The 18064-nt window shown below is 43.8% G+C and overlaps 1 protein-coding gene across 1 annotated transcript; it reads left to right on the top strand.

The window, feature by feature from the left end:
* Positions 1-1032: 1032 nt before the first annotated feature.
* CFAP100 (cilia and flagella associated protein 100) lies at positions 1033-17921 on the top strand. The gene is made up of 14 exons (XM_026088066.1): positions 1033-1078; positions 1423-1529; positions 2960-3152; positions 3754-3821; positions 4488-4651; positions 5282-5362; positions 6829-7014; positions 7138-7251; positions 8560-8611; positions 11548-11699; positions 12523-12658; positions 13164-13366; positions 14894-14987; positions 15989-17921. Exons 1-14 carry the CDS (start codon positions 1033-1035, stop codon positions 16100-16102), a joined length of 1710 nt encoding a protein of 569 aa, XP_025943851.1. The 3' UTR covers positions 16103-17921.
* The last annotated feature ends 143 nt before the right edge of the window (positions 17922-18064 follow it).

Raw genomic sequence — 18064 nt, 5'->3', positions numbered from 1 at the left:
GTGGCTCCTCAGAGCAGATGCAGAACTCTGACAGACCAAAACTCCTAGTACGGCCAAGACTCTAGATCCTTACCAAGTTTTTCTTGGTCTCTCAGATACCTGAGATACCTCAGGCTTTGACAATTGACTAAGAGATTTCTTTTATATTAATAGGAATGGCTTGTGTGTTATACTTTCCCTATTGCCTCTCCTGAGAGTGCTAGATGCCTACCAGTAACAAGAGAGCTGGAGGAGGTCCAAACAGTTGACACTTGGTATACTGGGGCTTCTGCTCTTAGAGATCGAGTTTGTTAAATGCTATGAAAAGTCAGCAGTCAGCTGTCACGAACCAGAGGCATACCTCTTGTCAGCTCAAGTTTTATGCTTATATCATTGCAGGCATGAACTGTTACAAAACCAAACACTGAGGTTGCGGAATGGGACGCTTTGTGATGCGACTTTTCATAACCTTCATCAATAGACTGCTTGAGCCAAGCCAGTTCTCTTTGAGAAAGTAATCCTTAGTATCTGTCAAAACTCAAAACGCTCCAAGTAAATGGCAGAGACTTGGAATCTGACTGTGCAACCTGAGGGGACTAAGAGCGGGCTGTCAGTCTGCAGTAGCACTGTGTGTATGGTTAGGGGGCTGGAAGGGCGTAGGAGGAATAAAAGACATACATACATACACGTATAAGTATCAAACCTAAGTTTCACCAGCTGTTGCCTTATGGGAAGAGGAACAGGAAGACATTAAAGGCAGACAGCACCATAGGCAGAAAAATATCTTTTTGTGTCCCAGTAAAAGCTAGAGAGCAATAGCTGTAGCATGACACTTTTGGAGGTGCTACAGGTTGGAGCAGGATCTCATTTCTTCAGGGCACAAAGAGGTTCCTCTTAGCATCTAAAAGTCAGATAGTACCGCTGCACCTGAGAGAACAATGATTAAACCATGGTGTCATCCTTTTGTTCAAACACACCATTTCTGGAGAGCCAATCTCCCTCCTCTCGGCTGAGGCTTGTATGAGCAATAAAAGGCAAACTATTGAGTATAATATGCAGGAGAAGTCTCAGCCTCAGAGTCCTCTGCTGTGGCTGCCTGGTGAGAGTTCTCTTGTCAGTACTCCAATTGGTTCTACACCCTTTCGTATCCTGGACCCGTTCCTGGTAAAACAGCTCCAGACTGACCAAAATCCCAGGTTAAAATCCTGACCTGATCAGCAAACATGGTCAAGTAACATAAGCAATACAGAAGTCTGAGTTATATCCTTGGGTTTCTTAGAAGCTCTTTCCAGCTTCCTGCTCCTGATTCAGCATTGCTAGACATCCCCAGCTATGACCACAGCTGGACACTCTCCAGCCACGGCATTGTACACAGCAGAATGCTTTGCACTGGGTCCTGACATTCTGCTTTGCAACTTCTACATCTTCATCCATTTCTTGCAGAAAGTTCAGAAGAGGATGAAGAAAATTCCACAAAAAATCCATTTACAATCCCTCCAGATATTGATATCTTCTCAATAAGGGACAAGGAAAGAGAAAAGGCTAAGGAGGTATGTATACAAGCTTTAGGTCAAAAGGTATTACAGGGTTTCACCAGGGAAGGCAGCCAGCATAAATCTTACCAAAATTTACTGCACAAGAGAAACAGTACCTAATAGATTCAGCTGAGAATCTCCCAGATCAGCTACAAGCCCACTGAAGTCCACAATGGGGATTAATTTTACCAAGAGCAGATCGGAGCACAGGTTTGCTGTTTGTTAGTGCAAAATCTGTGCATTGTCACTGTGTTTTTTTCTCCTTACTTAAAGGTAGATTTACCACTCCCCTCTGTTTCTGTAGGAGATGCCTGCCAGTGCTATTGGTATTTATAGCTACAGAACGCTTTGGTGCAAGAACTCTTGCTTTCCAGTTCAACAGGCTTGCCTTTCTGCTTGGAAAGTTGTATTCTAATGATTGATGCAACCTTCTTCTGAAGTGCCAGCCATACGAATGCCTAGGAAGAAGAACTAAATCAGTTTCATGCCCTAGGTATCTATTCCTAAGATAGGGAACAGCAACCCACCAGACCAGAGCGCTGGGTCTGTGGAATGTCTTTTTGTTCCTTATTTCCCTAGTGGACTTCCCTTTGGGCATGTGATCCAAAGGGGATGGGAAGTCACAGAGAGAGCATGGCATCACTGAGAGGTCTGAGTATTGCGCATAGTTGCAGAAGCCAGGCAGTAGCATGGAAGAGGCCTGTTTCTAAATCACAAAGGCAAGGACTCCAAACAAGCTTAGGCAAGCCTCCTCGCCTCACGTTTTGATGACCRATAGTCTGCTTTTAGCTTGGGTTCAAAGCCACCATAAGAGTATGGGGAAGAGCTTAGGAAGAAGTGTGCTAAGGATGTCTGCTGAGTGATGTCCTCAGCTTACCCCATGCACAAATTGAGCAGACAGTAATGAATTACAGGTTCTACCCCATGTGAGACCACAGGGCATGAATAACCTTTCACCCTCCAGAGAGCTCTGGGGTTGGTTTGAAGAGATCATCTCAATCCAGACTTAAGGGTTTACATGCCTGTGTGAAAGATGGACAAAGTTGGTCTTGAGCGTAGGCTGTCCTGTGCCCTTTTATTAGAAGGATGAACAGGAGTCTCTTAAAATTTCCATTCTCTTCCAAGAATAACCCAAGGAGGAAAAATGAGAACACTGGGTAGGTACAAACTGGTACAGTTTATACACATACAAACTGGTACAGCTGGTGACTAGACGCAGAATACTAACAAACAAATGAGAACAAATGCTAAGAAAAGAGGAAGTGTTTTGGCTGCATCCGGAGAAGATATCACAGGAATTAGTCAGATAAACCAAGCAAACAAGCTTTAGCAAGATACCAGAAGCTTGCAAATTTCTAGACTGTGAATAACTACCCATGACATTAAAAACCACAGCAGACAAAGCACATAACCAAACTATCCACATAACTGACATCTCTTCATAGGAACGTGAAAGGAGGAAGACCATGAAAATACAYGAGAAAATGACCTACTCCACTAAGATAAATGTAAAGCAAAAGGGGTTCAGGAAAGCTCTCCAGAAAGAGGAAGAAGAAGAGGACAGAAAACAGGCAGCAGAAACAGAGAGACTGAAAGCTTTTCAGGATAGTCTTTCATGGAAGATAGCCCTTACCAAAGGTAGGGAACACCCACTATCTTTGTAGCTGCTCGGTGCTACAGGTGCTGCTCGGCTGGATAACAGCCTAAAACAAAAATCAAAGAGGGGATGAAAACAGCCAGCTAGTTCTAGCTGACTTCAGTGAGGTCCTACTGTAGACAGTAGTCATTTGTTACATCTTGCCAGACTCTGGCTGGGCCCTCTCCATCTCATGCATTTACACAYGCGGCACATTTCACCACCATAGTAGACTGAATTCCACTAACTCCTGTGGCCTCCAAAGTAACTGGGCTCTTCGTGGTGTTGGGTGTCAGCTGAGAGTCAGAACAGAAGTTGGCCTAGAGTTCGCAGGACTGTGTGTCATGGAGGTATTTGCACTAAGCTGACCTAAAGTTGGATTTTAGTGCACATAGGGCTAAATCTTCTGCCTCTGAAGTGAGGAGTAGCTTTACCAAAGCCCACATAAAACTGATCTCAACCAATGCCACAATGGCATAGCATGCTCAGTGCTGCTGGCCCCAACGCCAACCACATCCAAATTCAGAGGTCTCCACATTCAATGTGTTTTGCTTTGACCATGTTTCTCCCTCTAGTCTGAGCAACTTTATGTTCTCATTTCAGATCAGCATTTAGAAAAAGAGAGCTTTCATGACTATGTAAACAACAGGAGACAGATATTTTTACTTGAGGTACTTGGCTTTCTTTAAGAGTGTTGCTTTCTGTTTAATTATCCTTCCCTGTGTTGCTTTGTTTTGTTTTCTCATGAGAGCTATTGCCTAGAGATCACACCAGGGAGGTATAAATCACACCTCATAAGCTGATGGTCCGATTCCTGTATTAAAGGCACTCATAGTCCATGGCCAGCAATCCCTAACCAGGAAAGAGGTGAAAGTAAGTCATTCGCTACCACCCAGTAGCAGCCCTCCAACTGTTTCCACTTCATTTGTGGGACCCAAAGAGATATTGACATCTTGGCCCTTACTATCCCATATATAAATTATACCTGGGAGCCATTCTGAACTCAAAATAAGGGATCCCTGTTGGCATATCCCCATTATTCACCTCTATTCACCTGTGTGCTATAACACAACTGAATCAATCACTGTCATCCAGGAGCTAATGCAGTGCTGGAATTCCTGGATTCTGTCTTCAGTTTCACTGCTAATTTCCTATATTACTTCTGAAACATCTCTTGGCCTCTACCTACCTAGCTTGTACTAAGACCCTGGTTTGAAATCTTCATGCTCTCTGCCAACAAGTATAAGGCAGTAAGGTAACCAAGAACAATGTTAAACCAGAATAACTTTAGAACAAGCCAACCAATGTGTTTGTGTTGCTTTTTGGGTTCATTTCAGTATATCATGGCAGTAAAGAGGGACGAGATTCAGAGGCTGGAGAACTTAGCGAAGACAGAGGAAAGAAAACTGGAAAAGGCTGAATGCTACCTGGAAAAGGATGCTCTCATGTTTGATGAGTTCCTGAAGGAGAATGACAAAAATTCTGCTCAAGCCCTGAAAATGTAATGGAAACTGAGGGAACCACCCACATGCTCTTTTACACTGGACATAGGAGGGTTTTTTGCTTAACCTCCCTGGAGGGCTAGCATCCACCCGCAAATGCTCTGTGTCTGGGTTTTCCCAGAGTTACAGTCCCAGTTGCATTTTCTCCCCACCCATACTGCGAAAGAGATGAAGCATACCAATAGCTGAGTAATCCCCTCATTGCATAAGCCCTTGTTTTGGCTGCAGCGAGGTTACCTGCCATTGTCCCCACCACTTCCATTCTTCTCACAACACCCTTACAACAACGAGATACTTCTGCCCAACCCCTCACAGCAGGAACTGTCCTCTAGGTGAAGTGATATGGGCACCTCAGCCCATAACAAGTATCACAAGGGCAAAGCAGCAACCAGAGCTCACCAGCAGCCAAACTAGGGAGGCTGTGACTCGGAAGTGTCACTGGGACCACACACTCTCTTTGCTAGCATGGCCTTCAGACAGGAGCCAAGTATTACCTGTGGTACATCTTCATATATGACAGATTTCTAGAGTTCCTCCCACATCTTTTCCTCTATTTTATATGCATCTCAGTTTGCTACCCAATAATTGCTGACTTATTTTATGCCTTATGTTTATGCATTCTTATCTAGTGCTGAAAAAGAAACTGCGGCAAAGACAGAGAAAATAATGGAGATCCAAGCAATTACTTCACAAATAATGAACCTYGAAAGGTAATGTTTGCACACTGAATAGTCTTAATGTCTAGCCTTTAGCAGTCCTTATAGCTGCATCTCTTGGTGGGAAAAAGAAATCAGGAAAAAGCGTTCCAAAAATGTTCCATTTTAAAAGTGTCAAAATGTTTCAACTTTTGTTTTCCAGATACTGATTTTGTTTCTAAAATGACCTAACTTGTTAATGGCATTTTTAAAAAGTGTAACTAAGTCAAAGCCAAAATTAAATGTGTAGCTTCAGAGTAAAAAACAAAATTAAGCTATGCATTTTAATGATGACCTGAAATGAACACCCCCAAAAAAGTGATTCCCATTACAAGTTGRGCTGGAAAGATTTCTTGGTTCACGGTTGGCACCAAAGCCATGAAATGTAGCTTGAGGTTTGATTCACTGACTGAAAGACTGAGTTTTTCTAGTGACACCATGACCATTCAGTAATAAAGTAGCTGTTCATTTTGTTAAATGCCACCATGCTCTTTCCTGTGGGCAGTGTGTGGGGAACAGATATTTCTTTCCTGAGGAGATGAATATAAACTGAAGGTGAAAGAGCTGCCACAGCTGAAAAAGTTACCACTTATCAGCTGAGACACAATAACTGATCAGGTGCACATTTCCAGCCCCTCTGAAGTAAAATGCAGTTGTTAAGCGAAGGGAACTTGACTGCTTTGGTTTAATGCCCTCCTTGATGTCTGCTCAGGCTGAGCTCAGAGTCAGGCCAGGTCACTTCAGTCTCACTTCTTCTTTCTTCTACATCATCTACATCAGGGGCCATATTAGTCCCCTGGGGATACCCATGGAGCACAGGAGCTCTCTGCTGGTTTCCCAAAGGTGCAGGGGCTGAAGTTTGGGCTGGGACATGAGAGCAAACAGAAGCACTTTTCTGCTAAATGCACTTCTCTGCCTCTCCAGCTCAGCCACGAGCTGACACCATGAGAGTCCCACTCCATCACTGTATTTCAACACTGGCAAAGCTGCAGATGGCAGCTCGCAACCACTTCTGTTGGGGAGATGTCTGCTCCCTCCCTCTTAAGTGGTTCAGTGGTTAATTGTGTTGGCTTTGCAGGGCTGATAGCTATAAAAACTAATCAGCAAAGCCTGCAGCTCAAATCTGAAGACCCTGATGGGGTGGTGGGTAAAATGATGATACTTTGATATACAATAGCTCTCCTTGGATCAAATAGATCCAGGCAACAGATCTGAACTCCTCTGCCTGTTTTTCAGGCTGGCCAGATGCCAGCCACCAAGCCACACTTGTCTAGTACCACTCCTAAATTAGCAAGCCCAGAGCTATAGCAAGGGTCTGGCCACAGTGATGTGACCAGACAGCTTCCACATCAGGGAGCCCAGAGAGCAAGCAGGGCTGGTTCATGGTTGTCTTTGCACATTCATGAGGACATGTCCCTTCTTCAGGGGACTTCCACCCCGTTAACAAACTTTGCATGGCTTGTCCATTTCTCTCACCTCAGTGATATATCCAAATTTGAGGATACTTTGCAGGAGTACAAGAGGTACAGGGACTTCCTCTATCAACTGTCTCCAAAAGAGTGGCAGGAAGAATATGCAAAAAAGCATGCAAAAGAAAAGGAGTTGAAAACAGCTTCCAAAGCTGAAGAAGAAAGTGCCTCTCCTCGCACTACTGCAGAGAAGGGTAAGTGCCAGGGAAGAGATTCCCACTCCTCGCTTGGACAGTCCCACACTCTAAGTGTATGTCCCTTTTTCTGTCCAGGCCAGGATCTGACAGTCAGGACAAAAACTGCTGATCTGTCTAGTACCAGCTATTTAGATGCGCAAAGCTCTCTGTTGCCTTCTGAAAGTTCGGATTTCAGGTTTTCACACGAGATTGGGCCAGAGTTCAAAGACTTTCTGAAGCCTCTATCAACAGTAAAACTGTAAGTATGAGACAATGAAAAYAGCAGGTACGGTAGAGAACACCCAGCTGAACAGGAGTCAGTATAGAGGAAACCTCCTCCTCACCTCCATGGTGAGCTGTCTGTTGTTTTGCTATGAATGAAGGTCCAAGGTCACTGTAGACTGGCATTCCATTGACTCTGCTGTCAGTAACTGAGGCTTCAGGCAGTACATACTGGGATGCAGGCAGAATAACACTTCCATAACCATAAGCAGGCCCAGAGAATTGGATGGGCAGGTGGGAATATGAGGCAAGTATGGCTAACTCCAGCTTTTTGAGGCAAAGAAAGCAATTGCCTGGAAGAGCAAAGCATGGGGGGCTGGTGATCATACATCTCCTAAGGCCAAAAAGCCATGGCTAATAAGAGATTTTGAATTAAGCCATTGCTTACAGGGCCATTTCCTCTGTCTCCATTCTGAGCGTTGCAGGTGGCACCCCTTGTGAAGCCCTTGGGCTGCTGCCACATGGTAGGAATGATGCGGGCACAAGTGGGGCTGGAATTAGGATGCTGCGAGCAGAGGGTTTTCGCCCCTCCACGGCACAAGGGGACAGGAGTACAGGGTGATGAGCAGACTCCACTGCTGACACCAGATGGGTGCCTCTTGCCTTGCCCTTGCAGCTCTTACACTGGCTTATCCCTGGGGCTGAGCAGGGAAGAGGCTGCACTGCTGTTTAACACTAGTAGGCCAGGCTGAGGGAGGGAGCATTCAATGGCCTTCTTCCCGGGTGGGTAAAAGCTGCAGACTCCCATGGTGGCCATACCATGCCATTTAGGAGCAGTAATATATCCCGCATAGAGAACAAGGCTTTCTCTACACTTGCCAGGCTGCTACCTGAGCCATTTTAACAAGGCTCAGCATTCTCATCACCCAAGAGCTCAGCCTCCCACCAAATTTAAAGCCGTTTGGATCAACACCCYCAGTTCAGGCCCATCTGTCATGACACGACCCTGCTGCAGTCAGCGGTGCTCCTAGCAGCTGGGAAGGCAGCTCACTCAAGGGCAGACGCAGCTCCCCCCTTGCACGTTTGTGTGAACCCTAGCTCCTACTGACCCCCAAATAAACAGCCCGCAGCCAAGGAGGACCCAAGACTTGTGAATGTTCAAAGGACTATTCAAGAGCAAATGGCCAATGCGCAACAGAAAGGGAAGCTGCTGGCTACCTGTAGTTGAATCTAGAGGTTGCTTGCAGATGTCAGCCTGGTTATTTGCCATGTTTATAATACACTAACAAGCTCTCCTTTGAGCTATCATTTCTCTAAGGACCTGACACACAGAATGCCTTTTCAGAAGTTTAGTGGAGGATCAAGAGAGTGAAACCTGCTCGGACGAGGAGGATGAGGTCAGACGTCTCATACTGAAATATTTATACATTCTGTTTGTCCTCTCATCCCCTCTGTCATTTATTGATGTTACTAATTTATTTCACCTTCTAACCATTCATTGCAAGATTGAGGAGTTATTGTAGCCACTAGTTTTAAATGTATGTTTGTGTAGTCATAAATGTTCATGTTTTTAGCAATACATATTATAAATAACTTGATTTAACTTCCCTCCGCCTTCCAAAAGCCTACCATCACCTCAAAGCTTGCCACCCTCCAACAAGATATGACATGACATAACATGAGGTTTTGAGATTTGTAAAGGTATCATATGTCCAAAATTGAAATTTTCCTAAAAAAAGAGCAACAACAGTTTTTTCATTGATAGTACAAAAATGACTTTTCTTGAACTCTAAAAAAACAGATTATTGTAGGTGGTCTCTGCCATACTTCATCCAGTGTCAACCCAACATAAACATCACAGGTGCCAACTCAAAGGAATCAAAAACGGAAATGGAGCTGGGGGCAAATACTGATCTTAAATGCAGCAAACTAGATTGCAAAAATCCATCCTAATCCCCGTCAATATTTTAAAATAATGATTTTTAAACATTCTTTCACCCAAGAGATTCCATTTACCTCCATTTTTCAGATAAATATGAATTTAAAATAAAAAAAATCTTTAATTTGAGAGAYAGCTATTTAAGGCCAACATTTTCAGATGCATTTTTTGCAACTGCATGTGAATAGCTGATCTTACACAAACAACTATCCAGCTATTGCAAATTAGCTATTTATGCTACTATATTAGTAGCAGTTTTTTTCTTTTCCATTCTGTTACTTTCCTGGTCTCCTCACACCTGCTAACAACATGGGAGCACAAAGAGGATTCAGGAAAAAGGAACAGATTGGCCAAAGCTTCCCCTAAGGGAGGCTGGGAACAAGGAACGTGGAGAGCAGGCAGGTATGATAGGGTCTTACCAGGCCTGGTAACACTGCATGGACTTGGAGTCATCTCAGCTAGATACTTCATTTTTCTTCAGGTATTTGATTGCTTCCCAATGTCAATCATTTTATCCCACTCTGGCAGCAAAGACCAATCAAAATAAAGCGATGCTGACTCTCCCATGCCCTCCTATTCAGCTTTCTCTCTCAACTCTTCCCACCTTGTAAGGCTTTCCCTCTCATTCCTCAGACCAGTATCTCAGGAATGTTCTCCAATGCAGGACACTTGAGCCCCAATGTCCAGTCCTACTTCCCACCTGCCATGGACACCTCCAACAGTGCCAGGACCTGAGCTTTTGTCCATCTCCTCACAGCACCTCTTTGCCAAGCTGCTGCTCCTCCCAGGTCTTTCTGCCCCAAAAGTCAGCATCTCATGAATGCGCCTACCCCAAGGCTCAGCTCATCTAAAGGGACCTCCTAATCACAACGTTTGCACCAGTTTTTACTCCCTGAAAGGCAGCTTGTTTTAATAGCGCAGATACTTGAGGCAGCGTCAAGCTACACACTCAGCATGAAGGGGGAGAGGGTTTGTATATGGACATGGACCATCAGGTACCCATGTATCTGGGAGAGCATTTGGATAACCAGGACTGAGTTTGCTCTTCACTTGTTTCATTTCAGTTTCCCCCTGTTCCCAATTATCTTTGCTGAACTAAAGTAAAAGCCTCTGCTGTTCTAGCACCAGCTGAATTTAAGTTGAAATCACCCCTCTCAGTTAAGCCAATGCAAAAAAGCACACAGCCTTTTGGCAGGCCTTACCTCTCTTTTAGGGTAAGTCTTACCTTTTGCTTCTCTTGGGTTTATCCTAATGACTTCCATTGGCTGCAGACCACAAATCACACTATCCTTGTCCGTAAAAAGCCAAGGCTTCAGAGACAGGCCTGGTCCTAGAAAAAAAGATTAGAGAGGTTACAGGAGTCAAAATCACTGCTCAGAATCATGCTGTAGCAGGTGCAAAAAACTCACCTTTCAGTACCCACAGCCCCTCCACCCCATACTGCTGTAAGAAACCAGAGAACCACTCTGGGGCATGATGAAACTTGTTTAACCTGGGCCAGGGCCAACGCTTTGGTTGTCCCTATGTGAGTGAATTTTGTTGATGGAACGTGGTAACATTTTGGGACTGTGCAAGGAGAAGAGCTCTTGGGCTGGGGTGCCACAAATAATTCCAGTGGGCAAAGTCATTGGGGGAAAGGGAGCACTTCCCTCTTTCCTCATTCCTAATTTTGCACTTTCCTCTGGAACAGAGAGGGATCACAAACCCATTTTATTTTTAAATTCCAAAGACAAATGAGGGAAACTTCTCTTTTCTTTGGAGTGAACCAGCCATACACAAACAGCATGCTATTTAGGCAAGTCTGTGAGGAAAAAATAACAACTTTTTCAAGAGGGTTGAAAAAACCCAGGTGAGTTTTAGGACACCTTCTTCAGGTCTCAAATCAAAGCATCAAGCATCAAAACTAAAACAAGCTCAGGACAATTCCTCTGAGTTTACCAATATATGTCAAGTTAGATGGCAGAGAAAGCACAGTAAGGATCAGGACTGAGAGGGCCTTACCTCCCTTATATCCTTAGAGCAACACAGCTGCAACACTACATATGTAGTCACATGTAGATACAATGACATATACCATCCATGCATAATTGGGATATGTAATTCTTCTCCTATCAGCCCTTAAGGCCCTTTGCTTTCCTCTCTTCCAGTTCTTAACAATCCTTCTCTGCTCAGCCAAACCATGTCTTTTCTTTAAAATGTGAGCTCTTTGGAGTAGATACAACTTCTTACCCTCACGCCACAATGTGTGCTATAAATTTTGTATAAAAAAAACAAAAAACGAAAAAAAAAMCAATCCTATCACGTACCAGCAGAAGATACGAGGTGTAGACCAACCTCCATGTAGCTCAATTGATAAGAAGCTAGAACACACTCATCATGTGTTTTTCACTCCAGGAGCTGGAATTGTATTTTACGGACCCCCAGCAACTGCTGTCTATTTTCACGGAGCTGGAGGAACAGAACTTATCCCTCATCCAAAATTCACAGGACATTGAGGAAGCTTTGGACGAGCTCCGACACACTTTAATCACCACGTGTAACAGGATGTAAGTCTGATTCTGCAATTCGGTAAGTGATGGAAAGGGGACCCTTGTGACAAAACCTTAAAATGCAAGTGATCTCCCCTCTACTGACACCTCACCATCAGGCTGCATGCTGCAGACCACACATAATGGTCTCCTTGCAGCACAAGGCAAAAAGTCTCTTTCTTGTACCAAAGAGCCCATCCAACCATTGCTTTGTAAACTCCCAGAAAAGAGTGACCCATCTATGCAATACAGGAAATAGGTCTGGGAGGGTCTAGAGGATTTTTTAGGAGAAAAAGGCCTAGGACATGGTCTAGAGTGTCTTACAGTCAGGGAGGGGATGCAAGCCAGGAAGTACATCTAATTCTTATAAGGAATGATCAAAGGAAGAAACAAGGCAAGCCCTGGAGTGATCCAGACCAGCACCTGTTTCAACTCAGWGCAAACTCTTCGTAGCGGAAGCCAGCAGGAAATCCAAATGTAATTGCAATATAGTATCTCATTGGCAGGTAGACAGATGTATTCCCATTTAAAGCGCAGTTTAACCACTTGTGAATGTTTTTAAATAGAATCTACCTTTCGCATTGATCGACTGAAAATTTTTGAATGCTATTTAGCTACGCTACTTCTCCCTTCCCCACACCAACAGAGTAACCGCTAGTTCAGAAAAATCAAAAGTTCCCTCTACTCTGGGAGTCATAGRTGCGTGTTCCCCAGAAATGGCATGAAGTGTTATCTCCATCTGCCGGCAGCAGGAGGGACCGTCCCAGTGTGTAAGGTAGCAAGGAGCCGCGTTTCAGAGATGCCCTTTTCAAAAACATGCCTGCCTTCTTCTCTGGGCTAGGGACCAGGAGATAGAGCAGCTCAAACAGCTTGCAGCCACTGTCAAATCCTCTATTGCCAAAGAAGAAGAAACTGCAGCAGATCTGAAGCTCAGAGTTCACATCTTTTCCTTTGGAGAATACAAAGCTGATGTCCAGGTACATCCAAGATCAAGCACACAGCAGGGCAAGGGGTTAGTGTAGGAAWAAAATATGCTGTTCTTGTCCACCAGCCATATCCAGCCTGGGAAAAGAGTGGACACCCTGGTCGCAGCGGTGAGGGATGAGCCCTTTTTCTCRGCATTGGAGATGTAGCAAGGGCAGGTTAGAGGCACTGCTGAGGCAGCAAACTGGGACAAGCATGTCCACTCCTCGCTGCTGCTGCAAGGCTGGAGTAGGGCCCGCAGAGGACTGCGGCAGCAGGCTGCAACCTGGCCCAGACCACGGCAATAGCTGGGAATAGGAGACAAGACACCAGAATGGCTCAGTACAGCTGTCTATCCCAGACACCAGTGCTAAGCAAACCAGAAAACAAGCAATAGCATCTTGTTGGGGGAATTAAAGGGTATTAATTCTGTTTTCTTCTGGAGAGACTTAGTGATTTGGGGCAGAACCCAGCTGGTGCCTCCCGGTTCTGTCTCACCCTATCTCCTCTTACCTCTAGGACAAAATGCTTGCGAGCCTGAACAAAAAGGTGCTGGAAGTCTATCGCCRCTGCATTGGAGAAAACGAGGCAAACCTAGGGACACTGCAGATGCTAGCAGTGATAGAAAAACAGCTGGATGACTTACTGGAGCGCCTAGAGAGAATCCCGTCGGCAAAGATAGAACAGGCTGAGAAAGCTAAAGAAAAAGAACGGAGGATAAGGTAAGAGGAGACCCTCCTCTGGAAACGGGGCTTTTTTTTTTTCTTTTTTTTTTTTAAATGTTGACACCCAAAAGCAAAGCCACTGAAAGGGCCCAATTTGTCAGATCAAACCAGGAAATAGTAACAGAAATATGAATGCCTGCATGCGAATAGTACATCCCATTTTGCTCCCCTAAGGGCTTCACATTCATAGTACTTGCATGTCCTGATCATAAGCAGCAGCCCACAGTTATACTAGAAAAGATCTGGAAGGTGCCTGTGTCCTGAATTGTAGGTCAAAATCTGGAAGGAAAAAAAAACAAATCTCTTGAGCAAATTCAATAATGAGAATCATAATTTTAAGACGACAATTTGTAGTAACAATATTTAAACTGATTAAATAGAAAATTGCTCTTGTATAATTATCTAATACACTCAGCATCTGACGCACCCAGCTCTTCTGTCAGAATTCAACAGGTACTTGAGGGCATTTGTCAGCAATGGCAGTTTTAAAATGCTTGCTGCTATAAAACTCTGAAGTTTTTAAATTTAATTATACAAGTTAAAGTAGCAAACAAACACAAGAAATTTAGGTTCTGAGGTCAGATACATTCTTGTTGGCTCAACACATGAAAGTTCGCCTTGCAAACAGCAAAGCTGCAACTGGACATCCCTAGCTGAATCAGGTTCATGTGGGGAAGAAAAAAAAAGAAAAAAGAAAGAAAAAAAAGGTAGCATGAGGTTTTAGTCAGAACAGTGACATTTCCTTCCTATTTGCTCTCTTTCTCTGCATCTTCACCTTTTTAGTAGTAGGGGTGTGATACCTCCTCCTGATGTTCTGTGAGTGGTTTTGCATTCTAACTTACAGAAGAAGTAGGACACATTTACCCTACACTGGGGATGGAGGGGAAGAACCAGGGAAAGAATGTGACATAACAAAGAAGATATTGTGAGAACAACTTAAAAATTTTCTGAAGATCACAAGGTTACAAACTCACTTCCTCTTCACTGCAGGGTGTTCAACAGCTTGAGCCCATCTCCATTCCAGTGCTTTATTCCCATAAGGAATCAGAGCCAGTTAATTCTAWCAGCTTCCACTTTGCACATTTAGGTAAACTGTGGCAGCACAGATGTAAAATGCTGCTACTCTACATCAGTAATGTCACAGACCCGGGTTGCACTGGTGAGAACATAAGATAAACAAGAGCTGGTGAGCACCTTAGCCTTGCTGCAGAGCGCAAATCAGTTGCTGAAGGCAGTACACAGCACATCTGTAACACAGTAAGAAAAAGGGTCTGGTCTCTCTGCATTGCAAAGCTTGACACACTTTCCCCTCTTCACCCCAGAAAGAATAGGAGCAACTGCCCCAGCGTTTCCTTGACAGCCCCACATCAGAACACCCTTCCCAGCAACGAGCTGGAACATCAGATACACCCAGATCACTCTGCTCCAGCGATCTTTTGCTGGTAGAGGAGCTGGGCATCAAAAGTATATTCCATGTAGCTGCCCACCATGTTCAACTCATCCTTTATTCGTTCCCTTCAAAAGGCTCAGAAAGGAAAAGAAAAGACAACAGAAGCTGCTACAGGAAGAAAGATTGCAACGGGCCCTGGCAAGAGCCCAGGCAGATATAAAGAAAAAGGTAAGTGCGGCAGTCTCTAGGAACACCTTGTCTGACAGCTCACTTCAGAGAAAATGGGGGTACTTAAACATCAAGCATCTAAGGGAAGAGTGTTACTAGGGGCCTCCATAGTTGGGTGGCAATGACACCCACACTCAGGTGTAGTCCGATTTACAGGACTGACTTAACTTAAGCAACTCCCTGGAAGTCAGTTAYGCTGCGAGTTATTCCAGTTCAGTGTCCTTCCTCCCTTTCTCCCATCCTGGGGTCTTGACCATGTGGTCCTGTCCATTCCTTGCCAATCTTCTCATTAAGCTGATTTCAACTTGTTAACCTAGCAGTATTAAAAGAAAACACATGAAAATCATCAAAAGGGGAATCAGCAGCAACAGGACACTCTTCCTACAACAGCACCAAGCCACTAAATCAGTTTAGCCATACCATCAAACCATACCCTTTTTTGTATGCTCTGTGTTATGTCAAACTGAGATGTGATCCCTCAGAGGTACAACAGAGAGCCTCAGGCCATGCCTCCTGCTGCTAAGTAAGCAGCTGCATGTTTCACAGATCAACATAATCATGAGGGTAGCCCAGTCCTCAGTCATGCACTAAGTTGGTGACAGCCTGGGAGAGGGAAAACAGGCACCATGAGTCCCTGCTGCTTTACCCAATATAAAGTAAGAGCCTTGCAGGCTCCCTCAGATATTTCTTTAGCCTTTTTAACTACCCATCCTCATTTAGTACAAATAAGGCTTTAGGTAGGAAAGAGTTGCACACGCAGTAGTACTTTATAGAAACTGCAACAGTAGCATATACATGGCCTTCAGCCACTTGACATCTATTTAAGGGAAAAAACAAGCTTAGTAGACACATGCAAACCTGCCTAGAAAACAGACAGCAAGGGGCAACAGCCCCTTGCAGCAGAGACCTGCAGCATGAAGCAGCTTTAGCAGTAGCTGTGTGACTCGGAGACACGCTGCTCCAATGCACTGCTGATGCACGCACCTCTTGTTTCTCGGCAGACTGGCAGGAGGCTGGTGTTCCGCTCCAACCCACCTGCCAAGAAGGAGAAGCAACAGCAGACCCAAGAACAAATGGATGAAGAGAAGCAAGAACAACTCTATTATTTTACTTGACAGGCACAGCCTTAATCACAACATGTAGGGTTGATAAGGCTTTAGAAAACTGTATTCTGTATATGTACAGTCCATTAAGGGTCTAAGTCATCTGTTCTGTTTGATTACCAACTTCACAGACGTACAAAATTCCCTACTTTGACCTGCCCCAAGATCCCAGGTAATCATTTCTTTTTCTATATTGATTATTCACTTAAGAAAGTAAATTAAAACTCTCCTTCATTTTGCTTCTCAGGTCCCTGCTAGCAACAAGGCTTTTCTCATTCAGCTTTTGAAGCAAATAGCAGTATCCCTACAAACCTGGCTAGTGAGGCTAGTTAGATTTATCATATTCCTGAGCAACAATCTTTCTTACAGCAAGACTAAGCTAAGCACCTGCCAGACAGTTATTATAAATACCAAGCTGGTGAGTGACTATAAAAATGAAAACAGTGCCTTAATCCAAAGGAGCGGAAAGGATGGGTTTCATTATAGACTCCGCCTCACAACTACTGTGGGGAAAACACAGGCAAAGGAAAAACAAAAAACCAAGCCCTGCAAAAAGCAAGCTGTTGACCATTAGCTTTATGTCAGATGCATTCACACCAATAACACTACCAGTGACAAAGTGACCATAAAAAAAAAAGCTTTATTAAACCTTTTGCACCAGCAGTTCTTCAGGTATCCATTGCCAGCAACGGACTTCAAGCCAAGTGATCCAATTTTCGGCCCCAAGAGGTTAGCACTTTACATTCATTTACAAAGCTGAGTGAGGTACATTTTCAGAAGTAGAAAGATTCAGTTGCAAGTCCCATAAAAAGATGGAGTGTTCCTTGGCCATTTTATTAGATTAAGAACTGGTATGGTCCTTGAGAACAGAATAACTCAGGCATTGGGAGCTCGAGGAGTCTCAGCTTCCTGGGAGAGCAYGGAGACCACTAGAGCAAGACCCAGTAGTCCCTTCAACAAGATTCCTCCTCAACCTTTCTACCTCTCAGGAGTGGACTCCAGCCATCAGACAGATCTCCCCTACCAATTAGTTTGGTTTGGAAACCCTTCCTGAGAGGGTTAAGAAACTCCCTGGACTTAAGCTGTAAATTCAGGATGAGAAGAACAGAGACCCTAATGCTCAGTTACTGAAGCTAAAGATAGAAAAATAAAACTGGTTCAACCAGAGAATAAAATACTGCCTACAAATCAGGATCTGAAGTTGACTGTAACCTGTATACTTTTTTTTCAAGTCTTCAACAAAAGCATTTATCTGGACACATACATAGTTCAAAAGGCACAGGAAGTAAAAGCATTTCTGAATGACCTCGGGTGAATTCAACATCAGTATAACTGTAAAATAAATAAATATGTGCAAGATTAGAAAGATCACAATGTTCTTCTGCATGACATATCTTATTTTGTAAAAAATATACACATACGTGCATACACACACACACCTCATTGAGAATAAAAAACAGTACATACACCCTTTTATCAAACTCCTATACATAATTTTATAGGCATTCAGTACATCACCATAAGAAACATTTAAATTACTACCTTAAAATGTAACCAAAGGGTTTTTTCTCCTATATAACCCTATGCTTATTTAGGTGTCTGCAATCCAGGTAAGTACAGTACATACAACCTCCCCCCGACCCCCACTAGAAACTGCAGTTTCTCAATGGGGCAAATCTTCCTAGGTAACAATTCTTTGCCCCTTCCAAAATAGTCTAACAACTGCATATTCTGTAAACCAGCCGGAAGCTCCATGTTCACATGATATTCTGGGATATCAATAAAGAATAAGTGTTAACAGTGTTCCATCAGAAAAAAAAAAAAAAAAAAAGATAGTGGCCAGTTTACAGGTAACTTGGCAGCAGTTTACGTAGGAGATATAATCAAGGTGCTTAAATTTAAGTGACCATCAACATTCCTCCCCAAAAGGGAACACAAAGATAACTAACTTCTCCCAGATGCTGTTGGACTCTT

This window comes from Apteryx rowi, unplaced genomic scaffold (assembly GCF_003343035.1).
Source record: "Apteryx rowi isolate R43461 unplaced genomic scaffold, aptRow1 scaffold_75, whole genome shotgun sequence".
NCBI classification, from domain to species: Eukaryota; Metazoa; Chordata; class Aves; order Apterygiformes; family Apterygidae; genus Apteryx; species Apteryx rowi.
The sequence above is the reverse complement of the archived record's forward strand: the minus strand, read 5'-3'. Positions and strand labels throughout refer to the sequence as shown.